The 15,922-nt window shown below is 38.5% G+C and overlaps 1 protein-coding gene across 8 annotated transcripts in view; it reads left to right on the top strand.

Moving 5' to 3' along the window:
- Nucleotides 1-15,922, top strand: part of CDK14 (cyclin dependent kinase 14) — a 581,124-nt gene that overhangs the window by 96,073 nt on the left and 469,129 nt on the right. Inside the window, exon 1 of one of the 8 annotated variants that reach the window (XM_017956187.3) lies at nt 13,165-14,337. The exons of 5 other annotated variants lie outside the window; for them this stretch is intronic. Coding sequence is in view for 1 of the 3 variants with exons in the window: in NM_001168991.1 (NP_001162462.1) it covers nt 13,789-13,971 (183 nt within the window). In the remaining 2 variants the exon portion in view is untranslated. 8 annotated transcript variants of the gene reach the window in all.

The raw sequence follows: 15,922 nt of genomic DNA on the forward strand, positions 1-15,922 counted from the left end.
CTTTGGCATCATACCATGTGTATTAAAAGTAATAAACAATTGAAATGTATATTCTCTACCTTGGTAACAATGGGTAAGAGTATAGAAATGATTCATTCATATGTTCATTCAACAAATGTTTACTGAGCATCTACTATTTACCAGACACAGTTCTTGACTCTGGAGAGTTGAGATTGAGCAAGATAGACAAATCTCTGCCACCAGAGAACTTTTACAAAAGTGGGAATGGCAGGTAGATAATAAACAGATATGACCCGGCTGAATTTCTGAGGAATATAAACAAAAGCAAGGAAAGGGGAAGAAACGGATGGGAGGTAGGTATTGATAAATGTTCAGGGAAGGCATTTCTGAGAAGATGACATGTGAGTGTAGATGTGAAAGAAGGGAGGAAGCAAACTATGGGAATATCTGGAGGTAGAATATTTCAGAGAAGGGTGCAACAGCCTTGAGTATAGAGAGCTTAGTGTTCTTAAGGAAAAGGAAGGAGTTCAGGGTGGCTGGAGTGAAATGAGCAAAAGGTCTAGGGGAGAATGTCAGAGAGGTCGTACCTTGCTGGTCACGGTTGAGATGTAGCAATTTACTCCAAGTCAGAAGCTGTTTGAGGTTTTGAGCAGGATGGTGATAATTTAAAAAACCCTGCCTGTTGTGTAGAATGTAGACTGCATCGGGAGGAAGAATGTGAGAATAACAGCAGAAAGACCAGTTAGGAGGCTGTTGTCATCATCTAGGTGAGATGTGATGGTCGCCTATACTAGGATAGGAGCAGTGGAGCAGCTGAGTAGTGGGATTTGAATATGTTCTGAAAGGAGAGCCAAGGGAACTAGCTGCTGGAGTGGATATAGGGTAACAGAGTACAATCAAGGTTTCTCAAGTTTTCGACTAGAGAAATTTGAGTGACTTAAAGGTAGGATCATATTGAGATGGGGCAATATTGGGAAGAGGAGCAGCGTTTTTGAGAGGTTATGGAATCAGGAATTTGATTGGGTTTTGTACTTTTTTTTTTTTTTTTTTTTTTAAAAAAAAACAGAGACGGGCTCTGTTGCCCAGACTGGATTGCAGTGGCACAACCTCGGCTCACTGCAACCTCTGCCTCCCAGGTTCAAGCGATTCTTGTGCCTTAGCCTCCCTAGTAGCTGGGATTACAGGCGCGCACCACCATGCCTGGCTAATTTTTGTATTTTGGCCAGGCTGGTCTCAAACTCCTGGCCTCAAGTGATCCCTCACCTCAGCTGTTTTGTACAGCTTAAGTTTAAGATTTCTTTTATATATCCTAAAGGAGTTGTCATGTAAGTATTTGGATATGTGAGTCTGAGGATGAGGGAAAGGTAGGAACTGGAGATACAAAATTGGGAACCCTCAGTTTACTGATGGTACTTAAGCAAGAGGATAGGATAAGAGTTACCTAAAGAGGGAGTATAGGCAGAGATGGCAAGAGGCCCAAGGTCCCCATCCTGGGACACATGCCTTTATAGGTTGGGAAGGGAAGAGTGTCCAGCAAAGGATTCTGAGGAGGCAGAGCCGGTGAAGTAGGAGGAAAACTACGGGGTTATGGTATTTGGAGTCAAAGTGAAGAAAGAGTTTCAGGAAGGAGGAGGTGATCAATTGTGTCACATGCTGCTGAGAGGTTCAGATGAGGTCTGGGAATTGCCCATTGCTATTGCCATTGAGGAGGCTTGCTGACCTTTAGTGGTGTGGAGAGGACAGAAGTATGATTAAAATGAGTTTAAGAATGAATGGACTGAGGAAGTGGAACCAGTTGGGATCCTCTTTTTGAGGAATTTTGGTATGAAGAGGAACAGAGAAATGGAGTTGCAGCTGAGAAGAGTTCCGAATCAAGGGAGATTTAAAGTTGGAGACAACTTTGGGAATAATGACAGTTTTATTCCCCTTTTCTTCTTTGTTAAAAAGGAGACATGCCTTACCTGAGGAAATTCTTAGCTTTAATCTTTACAGTCGCTATAAGCATGAGAAAATTGTCATTTAAAGAGATAGCACTTTTTGCATTGTGGTGTTTAAAAAATCTTTATTTTTCTATTTTTTTTTTTTTGTAGAGATGGGGTCTTGCTGTGTTGGCCAGCCTAGTCTTAAACTCCTGGCCTCAAGCAGTTCTCCTGCCTTGGCCTCCCAAAGTGCTGGAATTACAGGTGTGAGCTACTGCACTTTGCCTAAAAAATCTTTTTATAAAGCATCAGATTTCAGTGCAGTTACAGTGTGCTTTCTTCCTTTAGCTTTTTGGATGTTACATAGTACCTTTGAATTATATGGAGCTGACCTGCCCCGTGTAAGATTTTCTATAAACCTAGAAGTAATTTCAGAATAAAAATTTTACACAATTATGTGTAATTGGTGAAAGTTCTGTTACTCTAATTCTTTTAGAATATCTAAATAGTATTAAAAGAATCAAACAACTTTTCCAAGTAATTACTTCCACTTAAAAAGAAGTGTTGTGGCTGGGCATGGTGACTCATGCCTGTAATCCCAGCACTTGGGAGGCCGAGGCAGGCGGATCAGGAGGTCAGGAGATCGAGACCGTCCTGGCTAACACGGTGAAACCCCCTTCTCTACTAAAAGTACAAAAAATTAGCTGGGTGCAGTGGCTGGTGCCTGTAGCTACTCAGGAGGTAGAGGCAGGAGAATGGCGTGAACCCAGGAGGTGGAGCTTGCAGTGAGCCGAGATCACACCACTGCACTCCGGCCTGGGCGATAGAGCAAGACTCTGTCTCAAAAAAAAAAAAAAAAAAAAAAAAAAAACGTGTTGCATGGGTATGCCAATTAAAAAAAAAGTACTTAAATACTTAAAGAAAATTAGCTGATTCATGGTACTTGATGTTTTACTCGATGTTTGTTCTGATAGGATTAATTCTAGTTAAAATTATATTGTTCTGATGCTACATTTTATATAGCATGGTGATGGGTTTTTCTGAGTGGTATTTAACATGTGGATAGATTCTTTATACATAGATAATATGCATCATGGGTGATTCACCAAATTTTAATAAGAAAACCAATTATTTGTGCATGTTTTGAAAGCTGATGCCTCAGAATTTTATTCCTTCTTTGATCAGATAGAACATTTTGTTTAGTAAAATTTCGGAAGACAAATTCCTGCTTCCTGATTGGCATCAGTTATCTTACAACACCCCCAATTTTTTTGGAAATATATGCCTGCCAACTGTGTCTTTGAAGAGGTATTTGCTTGGTTTGGCAAAATTGACTCTTGATGAGTGTTCCCCTCTTCTAGCATTTGCTACTCACTAAATTTTCCTTGTGTGTGCTGATGGTGATAAAATCTCTTGTCATCTTTCTAATCCATTTGGTAAACTTTATCTTTGATATTTCATTATGTAGCCATGGGTTCTCAGTTCTGTCTTGACTCTTACCCTGCAGCTTTGTAGTTACAAGGGGAAATATGACAGTGAGAAAGGAAGAAAATCCACAGAGAGAGAAGAGAGGCTGTGCGCTAAACTTTCTCATTAAAACTTTTAAATAGCTCCTTCCACCTTTAGTCAAAGGAAATATCAAGAAGTCCTGTGGGGTAACTCCTATGGCTGTTTAAGAAGTGTTTGAATTTTATGGAATAGTGCAAAAGCAAATTGCAATGCCAGTAGAAACAGAAATACTGGAGAAGACTCAATAGGAACTGATAAAATTAGGGGGTGACTGAGAAAATGAGCCTGACAGCCCATGGCTGATACAGAAGAAAGTGCCAGACTGATCTGAACCAAGAGAACCAAGACAAGTATAAGCCCTCCTGCAGAAGTACAGGACACAGGATGGGAGTCTGTGGTTCCTAACAGCTTAGTGCCTGATCACACTTAAACACACATTATGCTTATCACTGGATTGCAATAGCCCTTTCTTTACTGAGCACTATTCTAAGTAGTTTGTACATCATTTAGCCCCACAGCAACCCTATTAGGTATAGGAACTATTCTAAGTATTCTCATAAGATTGGTAGCTTGCCCAAGTCCTGGATCAGGACACAAATCTGTCTGATCCTTGAACTTAACATTCGTCTTCATCTAGCTGTTCTGTATCTGCCTTTATGTTGAAGTTAGTGCCCCAGTGCACCTTTTTATATGGCTTCATCTATGATGTTTTCTTTTTCCTCCTTATCAAACCTGTTTTAACACTTAAGAGTTCTGAGTTAAATAACCTTGGTGGGTGTGGCAGGAAATCTCTGAAACAAAGTGGATCCATGCTACATTGTGATTCCTTGCAATCAGGTGGTCCTGCCAGGGCTGCAATTACTAGGTGCCCTTAGAAGGAACTAGTTATGATGGGGCCAGGCAGAAAGTACCTCTATGTTTTATGTGAGCTGAATTTTCCCTAAATGATTAAGAGAAACAGTGGTTATTGAGGGAATCAGGTGCTTCAGGGGAGGATTGATAAAACTAAGTTAATCTATTAGGTTTTTGTATTGTGATGAGTAAAACTTTACTTTCCCTAAATTACAATAAATATTGGGGAGATGATGAGAGAGGTGTAAAGATGGTCTCCAAGTTCCTGGTGACTAGCTGTTGTAACAGTCCCCAAAGCTATATTTTTCTTAACATAGGTGGGAAAAAAGTTTGGTTGTCTGTGTCCAGGGCAACTAGGAAAACACACGTCTTTTTTTTTTTTTTTTTTTTTTTTGAGACGGCGTCTGGCTCTGTTGCCAGGCTGTAGTGCAGTGGTGCAATCTTGGCTCACTGCCACCTCTGACTCCCTGGTTCAAGCGATTCTCCTGCCTTAGCCTCCCGAGTAGCTGCGATTTTAGGCATGCACCACCACACCCAGCTGATTTTTGTATTTTTAGTAGAGACGGAGTTTCATCATGTTGGCCAGGATGATCTCAATCTTTTGACCTCATGGTCCGCCTACCTCAGCCTCCCAAAGTGCTGGGATTACAGGCGTGAGCCACTGTGCCTGGCCCGATAAAACACATCTTTGAACCGTATGTTCAAAGTGTACTTGGAGTACTTGGCAGTGTACTTGGAGACCCTGGAGTCCATCCAGATAATCTTCTACCAGAGAGAAGAAAAGAACCCTTATTCATAAAGGTTCAAATTACAGAAATCGTTTAAATCTTCTAGGCTATGCTCCTATGATATTACAAAAGTTCTTTGTTAAATTATCAAATTACATCCATATATAGATAATAACTCTAGTGCTAAGAGTGATCATTGACAGTCTGTGGATATACATGTACCTCCAACCCCCAGCATTTTACTTATTGAATTCTCTGTGACTCTGGTATTCAGAATTTGATTACCTAAAGTGAAAATCTGCCAATTTTGCTTGATCTGTCATTCTGAGGCCTCCTCAACTTGAACTCCCATAGTATGACAATTATTTTCATATTATTTTTATTTGTATAAGTATCTGTGAGAATAGCAGTTGTGTCTCATTCATCTTTATACCTCCTATAGTGATTAATACAAAGCTCAATAAATGGTTGGTAAATGAATAGAACATGGAAAAAATCCCTTAGCAGTAAAATACAGAAAATGTAGTTTACTTTACAATGCCTTCTTAGCACTTTCTTTACATATTCCGCAAATCCCTAGTGTATTTCTGTGGCTTTTTCCAAAATCCCCTCGATATTACTTCTTTAATTTTTAATAACCCTTTTTCCTTCATGGCCAGAAGCCTTTAAAGGTCAGGATCGGTACAACAAACCACTCTCAGTTTCATATTTTTTTATGACATTTCTTAGCTACTTATGTGTGGTAGTATGTACCAACAATTTATAGATCGTATCAATAAGGATAGTCAGTTTATTTCCCTTTAGGTACTGTGCCTAAAATTTGAGCATGTGCTACCACAGCAACTTGGATATCTGGTTAAACTAATTGGTCAAAGCATTCAGGCTTCCTGCAGGCTCAGATAACTGATCAGTAGCTAATATTCTATGGCTTTCCCCTAAAAATTATAAGAATAAAAAATTTTAATGATATTCAATTTAGTGTACAAATTTTTATATAGTTAGGTGTGTAAAGTAGCTTTGTAAAAAGCTTGACTGCTATTAAACCCATCCTTTCCTACCATTATATAAATATCTACCTTATATTTCCCTTTCCTAGAGTTTAAAACAAGACATCTATTAAGTTATTTTCTTTACTTCTGGTGTTAGTGGTTCACAGTAGCTCCATATCCTTTCTGTACATGTATCCCCATGTGTACTAGCACTCTTGATTATAAGGAGCTGAAAATCAACTTGAAGTGGCTAAAGAAAGAAAGAGATTTATTGGGAGAAGTATTGCAGAATAGAAACAAGAGCTGAACAACTATACTTTAGAAAGTCAGGCAACCAGCAGAGCTAGAACCTCAGCGGGTGCTACCTCCATGTTATCAGTGCTGTCTGTCTCTATGCTACCCTCATCTCTAATTTTACTACTTGATGGCTTTAGGATCTGAGTTGAGCTTCTTCACAGGTCGAGAGACACTGCCACTGGCTGCTTCTAAGTGGATGCTTTCTCTGCTTTGCTACCATCAAGCAAAGGTAGCACAACTGAGGGGAGGGGCACAACTGAGCTCTGGCTGAAAAAGTCCCAGGGAAGGATTACTGTAAGTTGGATTCCTTGTCTGTTCCTGGATAAGGTGCAACCCTCCCTAGACTGCAGTGGATGGCATGGGGTGGAAAAACCATTCCCCAGGAAGGAGAAAAAATGTGCTGGCCATTCCAAACAATTCGATTTTATTTCTTTTTAAGAAACAGGAACCTATACTGTTTTAATAACCACTCAGGGAAAGCATTCCACAAGGAATGGCAAGAAGGATTCAACTAATATTTGGGTGCTGCTGTTGTCATGATGCTACTGAATACAAAAGGGTTGCAGAGTAGGTTAAAGCATTTCAGAGTTGTTAATATCCCTGTGACTTATGCATGTTTGTAAGGAACCTGATTTCACTGTCACCCCAGTGATACTGAACTGTTAAATGATCATATGATGAATCTTCCTTAGCCAAAAAGCCTTTTTGGGTTTTCTTTCTGTTGTTGGAGAGTGATGCACACATGGTTTTGGAATCTGAATTGTATCAGTATTAGCTTGAAAAGGCAAATACTAAAACAATGCCACAGGAAAGTGAGTTAAATTATATAGGGATACACATTTTAATTTCAATTTTTAGTATCTTCAGTTGGTTATCCTTTGCTTGTCCTAAGTATTTGTTGTTGAATGTCCAGCACTGTTAACCGTTCTTTCCCAAGGGCCTGCTTCCTAATTTATTAGGTGTATGTAGAATGAGACAAAAGAAGTATATTACTTAACAAATACTTTTTATTTGAGTATTTTCAAGTACATACTACATAAGTGACAAAGGTTTTCTAGATTTAAAACTGTCAAATGTAATTAAAAATTATTTCTGTATGTTTATTTGACAGGCTCGTTTAAGAGGGTTTTCTTCCTTTTGAGGTTTTCCTGATTTTTCAAACTAAGTGAAATTTTGGAAAGCTGGGACAAAGTCTCTGAAAGCAATAAAGCTCACTTATACCCCTGAACTAGAATTTATTTTTTTTCCTTTTCAGAGTTGATACAAAAACTTAGGTCTAAGTTTTTACAAATGAGACTTAGCTTCTTAAGCAGTTTTTTGATAGTCATGGGATTGTAGCCTCTGTCCTCATGGCATTTTGACATCAGGAAGAGAGAAAATCCTCACATCTTTTCTCAGTGCCATTTGCCTTTCTTCTTGATGCTACCCCAAGGATTTTGTGTCTGCCGTTGAGGTCTTATAATTTAATTCACATTTCTCAGATCATATTAGTGCTATACATTTGGAACTCTGTGATACTGTTATTTCGTGGATGTGGTCATAATAAAATCACTTTTACATCCAGATCTTCTCCATACTCACACTTAAGGCATGACACCACATCAGAACTCCAGTTGTGTTTCTGCTTAGGTTATAAAAATGAAAAACTGTGCCATGCCCCATGTGAATGCCCATGCATTTTAGATATCACCTGAATAAATAATAAATACATAAATGTGCATGTGTATGTATGTAGAAACCATATGTATGGTTGGTATATAGAAAACCAATATCTGTTTTAATGCAGATACAAGTCTTTTGAAACAAGGGTTTGTAATTGAACTAATGGGGAAGCAAAAACTGAGATGCAGACAAATTATCATCCAGGGTAATTGAGGGCATACAACCAGGAAACACAACATGTAGGGAGGAGGAAATTTATTTCATGGAAAGGAGTAGACTGAGACAGGAGCGGTGGTGCACACCTGTAATCCCAGCTCTTTGGGAGGCCAAGGAGGGTGCATCACTTGAGCCCACGAGTTTGAGACCAACCTGGGAAATATGGCAAAACCCTGTCTACAAAAAATACAAAAATTAGTTGGGCATGGTGGCATGCACCTGTGGTTCCAACTACTCGGGAGGCTGAGGTGCTGAGTGGGAGGATCACTTGAAGCTGGGAGGTCCAGGCTGCAGTAACTCATCATCGTGCTGCGGTACTTCAGCTTGGGCAACAGAGTGAGAGCCTGTCTCAGAAAGAAAGCAGTGCCCCGAAATCAGATTTTTTTGAAAGCCAGGCAAAAATAAGATTTTTTTTTTTTAAATGATAGTCTGCATCTACCAGTTTCTGTTACAGAGTCATAATTGTCAACTTTCCATGCTGCTTCTTGACAACCTTAACAATCTGAAGTTCCCTTGCTATAGCTCTAGCTTTGGATTTTTAATTTCCAACTTAGATGAAGTTCATAACAAAACATTTTTCACCTTCTGCAGTTCATAGGGATCAGCACAGGATTTATCTTTAGCCAAGACATATGATAGCATCCATTGTATGCAAAATTGTATCAGCAATGTAGGGAATGCAGAGATGAAGAAAATATGGCATGTTTGTGTGTTTGTTAGGATTGTTTTGTTTTTATTAGTGTTCCGGATGTGTAGGTTTTGAATGATCTTCCTCAATATCATTTTCCACATAAGTTCTTTGGTTTTTAGGGTGTAATTTAACAGAATGTAAAGTTTTGCTGGGAACAGATTTATTGGGTTGTGATAGAATCACCTATGTTTACTGATTAAATTAGTTCCTTTTTTCCCCTACAGAATCAAGAAAACACTCAAAGTTGTATAATATTAGGAGGAAAATCTCAACATTGCCATGCAATGTCATGCATGACATATGGATAGGTTTGGTGTTGTGGTTAAGAAATGGCTGTTAAACGTTCAGTTCAGATTCCTCCAGGATTTCACGGTGTTTTGGGAAAGTATTTTAGATAAGTGACATTTCTTCAAATATATAAAATTGTAAGTAATGAGTGACAGAAGAGAATTAAGTCATAAAGTTTTTAGGGTTCACAAAAAGGTTGGGGTTTAGGCTTACTAAAAAAATGAACATTTAAAAATCAATAACATGAAATTTTACCATAAAAATTTACAACATAAAATAGATTGCTAATATATTACTAAATATAATCTATTTGAAAAAAGAAAGAAGTTGCTAGGGTTATATGGAATTGTAATCATTTGAAAACCAGCTTATTTTTGGAAAATTTCTGTTTCCTTTATTACTTTTGAAAATAAATTTACAGTTTTTTTCCTTTCTTTTAGACTTAAATTTTAATGAAACTAATTCATAAAGTAGCTGATTATTATAGTTAGATTCGTATATATAAAGTACTCTTTTCTTCCCTCATATTTAAAATTTTCTTAGTGTTTCTTTTTCTTTGTTCAGTTAAAAAAAAGTGTTTTCCCTTCACAGGCTTTTGGTAGGAAAGAAAAAAAAAAAGATAAAGACAGAATAAAAGTAATTCTCTGTCCCTTTCTTCAATTCTTTTTTCCAGGCTTTAAAAAATTTTTTGTTTGGCCCCACCTGTCCGTCAGACCCTATTTATGTGAAGATCAGTCATCTGGCAGCCTCTTGTGTCTGAGATAGCTCCAGGAAGGTTGACATGAAACAAGGGTTTCTGAGTACTGCAGAGCCTGTGGAATAAGACCTACATGTTTTCCACTCAGGAGAAAGCTCCTGGTTCTGCTTTGAACCCACCTGTTGACTCAAGCCATTCACACACTGTTCCAATAAGCCTGATTATCTAGTTGCCCAATACGGGGATGGCTGAGGAAGCCTGTAGCAAGACTGAGGAGTGTGTGGTGATATTAGAAGGAGAAGCACATGTAGGGTCATAATAAGGCAATTTTGATGGTAAAAAGAGAATGAATCATAAAAATGAAGCAGAACACTTAGGTATCAGGTTATTGAGATTAGGAGCCAGTTGGCCCTGTATACCTACTGTTAAACCCTGAGGGCTGCCACTGATGTTTATAATTGGCCCCATTATCAGTTGAAGATTAGATTGTGTTTATTATAATCTATTTTAAAAGTCAGGAAGTGCATACTACTTTTTAGAATTTAAAAAAGTCTCATATAAAGACAGGCATTTCAAGGGATCAATTTTTGTTTACTCACAAAAATGACCTAGTAGATGTTAGTCTTGTTTTTCTCTCTGTCCACTGAGATTGTTTTTACAAGCCTTTTTGTCTCTTCTCTTTGAAGCTATAATTTTTATTTTAAGCTCTACTGTTGTTCTTTTATGGTATAGTTTCAGACACATCTCAATGGCCTCTAATAAAGATATTCTTAACACCATAGATTGTGAATCCTGTATGACATAATGATTAATTTCCTGCAGCTTTGCCCTCTCGCTGCTCTCTTTACTTCTGCTTTATAGTCAGACTTGTTGTCTACACGCTTGTTGACACTATTATTTTCCCCTACCCATTCCTCAAGCTCCCCATCCATTTCCACTCTATGTCTGTCCACAGAATTTGTTTGAACTTCTGTCATCAGCAACTCCACTTACTATTTATTTATTCACCAAGTACTGAGTACTGTCCTAGGGGCTGGGGAAACACAGGAGAACAAATGAGAAGTCCATGCTCTTGAGCAGTTTACATTCTAGTAGGGGAGGAAGACAAACAAAGTAAATTAATGAACAAAAACAGTGTAATGTGATAGGGTAGGGAGGAGCAACAGCAGAGAAAAGCCAGAGAAGGACTCTGAAAAGGCAATACCTGAGGTCCAACTGAATAATGGGAGGGAGTCAGCCAAGGGGTTATCTGGGAAGAACATTCTAGGCAGAGAGAACAGCAAACATAAACATTCCTGAGGAACCAGCTTTGAGGAAAATAAAAATTGTCCATTGTGACCGAATCATAGTTGGATGGGTGCTGTGCTCAGAGCCACTTGGTAGTGGGTGTGTAGGGTGAACAGAAGTCCTTCCTCTCCAGGTCTCAGTCAGTGACTGATCAGCCCAGGGATACAAAAGCCTGGCCCTCTTGTTTCAGGGGAGACTAGTGCTGGGTGTAGTTTTTGTCTGAGGCCACATTCTTCCTTGGCTTTTCCCCTCCCTGTCCTGCCTCCTCATTTCTTTTCACTGAGAGCATGCCCTCAATAAATTGTAAGATCCGAGCCCAGCTCTGTTTCTAGGAAACCCTGACCTAGGCGTATAAGCAAACTTTTGATCTGTCATCTGAGCTCCAGACCCTTAGACAGCTGCCTATGCAACATGTCCACTTGGATGTTCAGAAATACCTAAAACTCAGTGTGTAAAAAATTGAATTTATGATAGTTTCCTCTTTTGCTTAAGTTTGTATTCTTCCTGTGTTCCCTCGTTTCTTTATGAACCAGCCTTTCACTAGTTATATGAGAGAATTCAGTATAGATTTTCCCTTTCCATTAGACTTCATGTCCAGTCTCTCAGCAGGTAACTTATGGTGAATGCCTCTTACCTCTGTTGTCTTTCCACCCACATTTTCATGGCTTTAGTTCAGGGCCTTGTCTGAAACACTAGCTTTCCAAGTGGCCTCTCCGCTTCCCTTCCTTCATTTCACCAATCCATTTCTACACCATTACCCTGTCGTAAAATGAAAAACCTCATCCAGCTACTGTTCTGCCTCTAGTCCTGTAGGGCCTTTCTATTGGATTAAATGGCAACTTCCTATAGGATAAAATTCCCAACTTTTTAGCATGGCTTACAGGGCCGTTTCTGCCCGGGCATTGAGCCACCTTTCCTCTGAGCCTTCACAATGGTGACCACTGTGGGTACGGCTTGGTTATTTCCTCATACAGCTTCCAGTTTCAGGCTTCATGCTGTTCCCCAAATGTCCTTCTTCTCCTGGGTAGTACTGGAAGCTTCAGCTTTAGGTACCTCCTCTGTGAAGTCTTTTTTGAGCCACCTAAGGAATATTGTTTATCCTTAATAGAGCACTCTCAAAATACTCATTTCAGTGTATTATAATCACTCACTTTATTTCTAATCACTCAAGGCATTCATTGAAGGCAGAGAATGTGACTCTTCACATTGCTGGGCACATTAACGTGTTTGCTGAATGAATAGATGAAAGAATAAAGGAGAAATGTTATTGTGTTTATTGGTTTTTATACAAGATGTCTTAGTGAACACAAACATTTTACGAATGATAGGGGAAAGGGGATAGCCTAAGAAGAACTTTTAGCCCTAAAATATGGAGTTGGGAAATTCATTAATTTTTAATGTTAATTTAATATTTGCTAGATGCCTAGCATTGTATTATGTGGTATTTAAATAAATTTTGAAAAATGCAATTGGTGTGATTTATCAAGGGCCTTAAAATGGGGAAAATGCCAACAATACAAGAGAGTTTTATGAGGTGACATATGATTAAATCTTGAATGACTCAATAAGAAGTGCTGTTGGTTCTGAAAAAGGTGTCTTTTTGGGCTGGAGGGATAATCACAAAAAACCTCAGGTTCTTGAAAGACCTGTTGAAGTCTGTTCTGCAGAAATGATGCTCATATAATTCAATAGTTTTCAGATATTAAGGAGCTAGCTTTCTCTTTTGGCTTTGTTGAAGATGAAAGTATGTAATATTTGTGTTTGAACAATAACTTTTTAAAAAGATTTTAAAGCTTTTGTGTTGCAGGAAAACAAAGTTGAATATCTTCATAGTGTCATTCAAAATAATGAAGGTGAAGATGGTTTGCAAGTGGGAGAAAGAAGAGATGATTCATTTAAACCAATTAGGATGTGAAGGGAAAACACTTTGCCTGAGGTTTCTTATCATCATTGTATACCCCAGTTTGGGGAGCTTTGGGAGTATCAACCGCTTATCATTGACACAGTAGTTACCTCCTCGTGTACTTTAATTTTTTAAATGAGTGAATATTTACAAGGTTAGATTTCATGCCTTTTTTTATTTCTTACCTAAGGTATTTCTCAGTTGTGTTGTTGTATCTTAATCTAATTTATATCCTTTCGTGATTCTGTGTACGGAGAACAGGAACTCCTTTAAAAAAGAATGGATCAACCACTTTCCTGTAGGGGTCGCTGTGAGAGTAGCAGTCTGGCATCCTTCCTTTGCCGCCTAGCACCTTGTGGCATGACTTGGCACAATTTGCCTAAGGATTGTGAGATCTGGCTTGTTTTGGTATTTTATTTTTCAGAGTGGTATGAGCTCTAAGTCCACCAAAAATTCTGCAAGCTCATAACTATGCATTCTTTTACTTTGGTTCTGTGTATGCTGCACCTGTGTTGTTGTTGTTTTTTTTTAACCATGTATTTGATGTACGGTTATTTTAGAGTTCTTATTATGCTCCATTTGCATATGACAAATATATACACATAGACACCATTTTAGCAGCTTTTGCAGCATGCATGATGGTGGCTGAAACTTGGCCTTCTATAGGATCCCAGATTATTATTTAATGGGGTTGTCACTCAGGACACTTACTGGCTTTCTCCAGTGCTCTTAAAAAAATTGAATTGAGCATGATGAGGTGCATCCCCTTGATTAAATGTTTTTCCTCCCATGCAATCACCATTAGCTGTTTGGCTCCCATTCTGCATTCTTTTGAAGCAGCCCTGCATTGCAAATCAATATCTTTCTGAAAAGACAGTGTGTTGTGAATTGCCTGGACAGCATATGCACGGATACTTTGGCTGCAATGCTGCTGCAGAGCCCGGTTACTCTGCCTTCCTGGGAACTCCACAGGCAAGTCCATCGTGTTTGGAAAAAAAAAAATTAGATATTTTGGAGAAAATAATTGAGCTGTTAAAGCTATTGATAGTGAATGTTAGCATGTCCTTTGACATGTTTCTTCTGAACAGTTTTTGGTCTTATTCCACTGAGATTAGCTTCTCTTAGGAGATTCCTGGGCTTTTTTTTTTTTTTTTTTTTTTTTTGCTTGCTTATGCATCCCCCTCTCTTGGTTGTAGTACGGCCGTACCATTTCAGCTTGCTAGTGCAGAAAGATGTGAATTCAGTTGCTGTATGAGCCTGGCCTGGTGCAAACACATTGCTAGAGACATGTTAAAGAGTTCCAGGTGAATCAAGCCTGAGGGAGACAACAGCAGAACGGTAAGACGGAGCATGCTTAAAATTATAGCAGAGGTTTTAATTTGGAGCATCTCGGCAAGTCTGAATCCTGACTCACTCATTTACAACTTAAAAAGGATTCATTTTATGCATGTCATTTTACTCACTTCCTTCTATTTAACTGCCAGAAACATCACAGATTGATAAAGGGGGTATTTAAATTAGGGATCTGACTGGAGGTTACTCATGGGAGAGTCTTTTGAGGCTCCCGAGGCTACTGCTCCTAGTTTGTAAACACCAGTAGCAGAGATAAGATGGGGAAAAGGTTTTACGACTGCTTCTTTGCCATATCTGAGTCTTATTCCTTCTGAAACTAGTCTTTATTTATTATAGCTGAAAGAGATCTTACAGATTGTTTTTGCCTGGCTATGCTTGGCTGAATGCCCTCTGAGTCAAGCAAGTGAAGGACGAGAGACTACTTTTTCCATTTGAGTAAACTGATGTCCATGAATTTAGCTGGATTGGATCTGAGTAGAATAAATATCTCTAATATATTAGGGACCTGGGGCTTCCTCCCTGCTCATCCTACTTCCTTCCCTTTTGGATCACAGAAATGCACCTGCTTTAAGTGTGTGCTGCTGAGCAGAGGTCAGTGTGCTGGTATTTTGCATCATTACACCTGTAGTGGTTATGCTTTCATGTACAGAAGTGATGATTCTTCATGCAGTTCTGCTTGAAGTGCCGGCTCTGATAGTAGACTATTAGCATTTTGGATGCTAATGGAGAACCCCTGCATTCATGAAGGACCGTGGTAGCAGACAGCCTACTCCAATGATGCTTACCTGCTTGTAAAGCAGATAAAATTGAGAGATAGGAATGTAAACCTTGACGTCTTCAGAGACTGAATTTTTGTTTCCTTTGTTAATTGTCACACAGTTGACATATTTGATGTGGTGGGGGTTTGAACTTGAAGGACGTGTTTTAATAGTGTTCGGAGTGAGACTAATAACATTACTTAGCCCTAGTGACTTTATGTGGATTCACCTGTTATTATATACATGCTGAATGTTAAGGATGTCAGCATTTGATTTTTTGCTTTAAAAATATTCCACTTATGTATAGTTTAATTAACTTAGTCCTTTATGTAAAATGTAAATGTGTAGTTGGTGAATATTAAGAAAATCATCAGGAGCTTGCATGTTGGCTATAAGCCAGTTCTGTATAATTTGTGACATAAGTAAATGTAAGAAAGATCACCTGATTAGTTGATAGGCTAATTGACAGAAATACTGGTAACTGTTGTGGTTCACTGTGAGTGAATTTCTTTAATGGTGCGGTGCTTCTATATTCACTCAACTATTTACTGTTGAGGTTGGACATTGATTTTTGGGAGTGAATATTTGGATTTTCTTCCAAAGATAGATCAAATTTACCTCTCTTTTTTAAAAACTTTTTTTTTCTGTTTAGAAGACGTTGCGCCCTGTGTTTACTGTTTCTTTTTCTGAGAATAATGTGTTTTAGCTATTTATATTTTTACTTTTACTTTGTGTGAGTTGTGAGGATTTTTTTTCATCCTGTGACAGAAGGAATTGTAAATTTGCAAAAAGTAATTTTTAAAAAGTAGAGC

Source organism: Papio anubis, chromosome 4 (genome assembly GCF_008728515.1).
Source record: "Papio anubis isolate 15944 chromosome 4, Panubis1.0, whole genome shotgun sequence".
Classification (NCBI taxonomy): domain Eukaryota; kingdom Metazoa; phylum Chordata; class Mammalia; order Primates; family Cercopithecidae; genus Papio; species Papio anubis.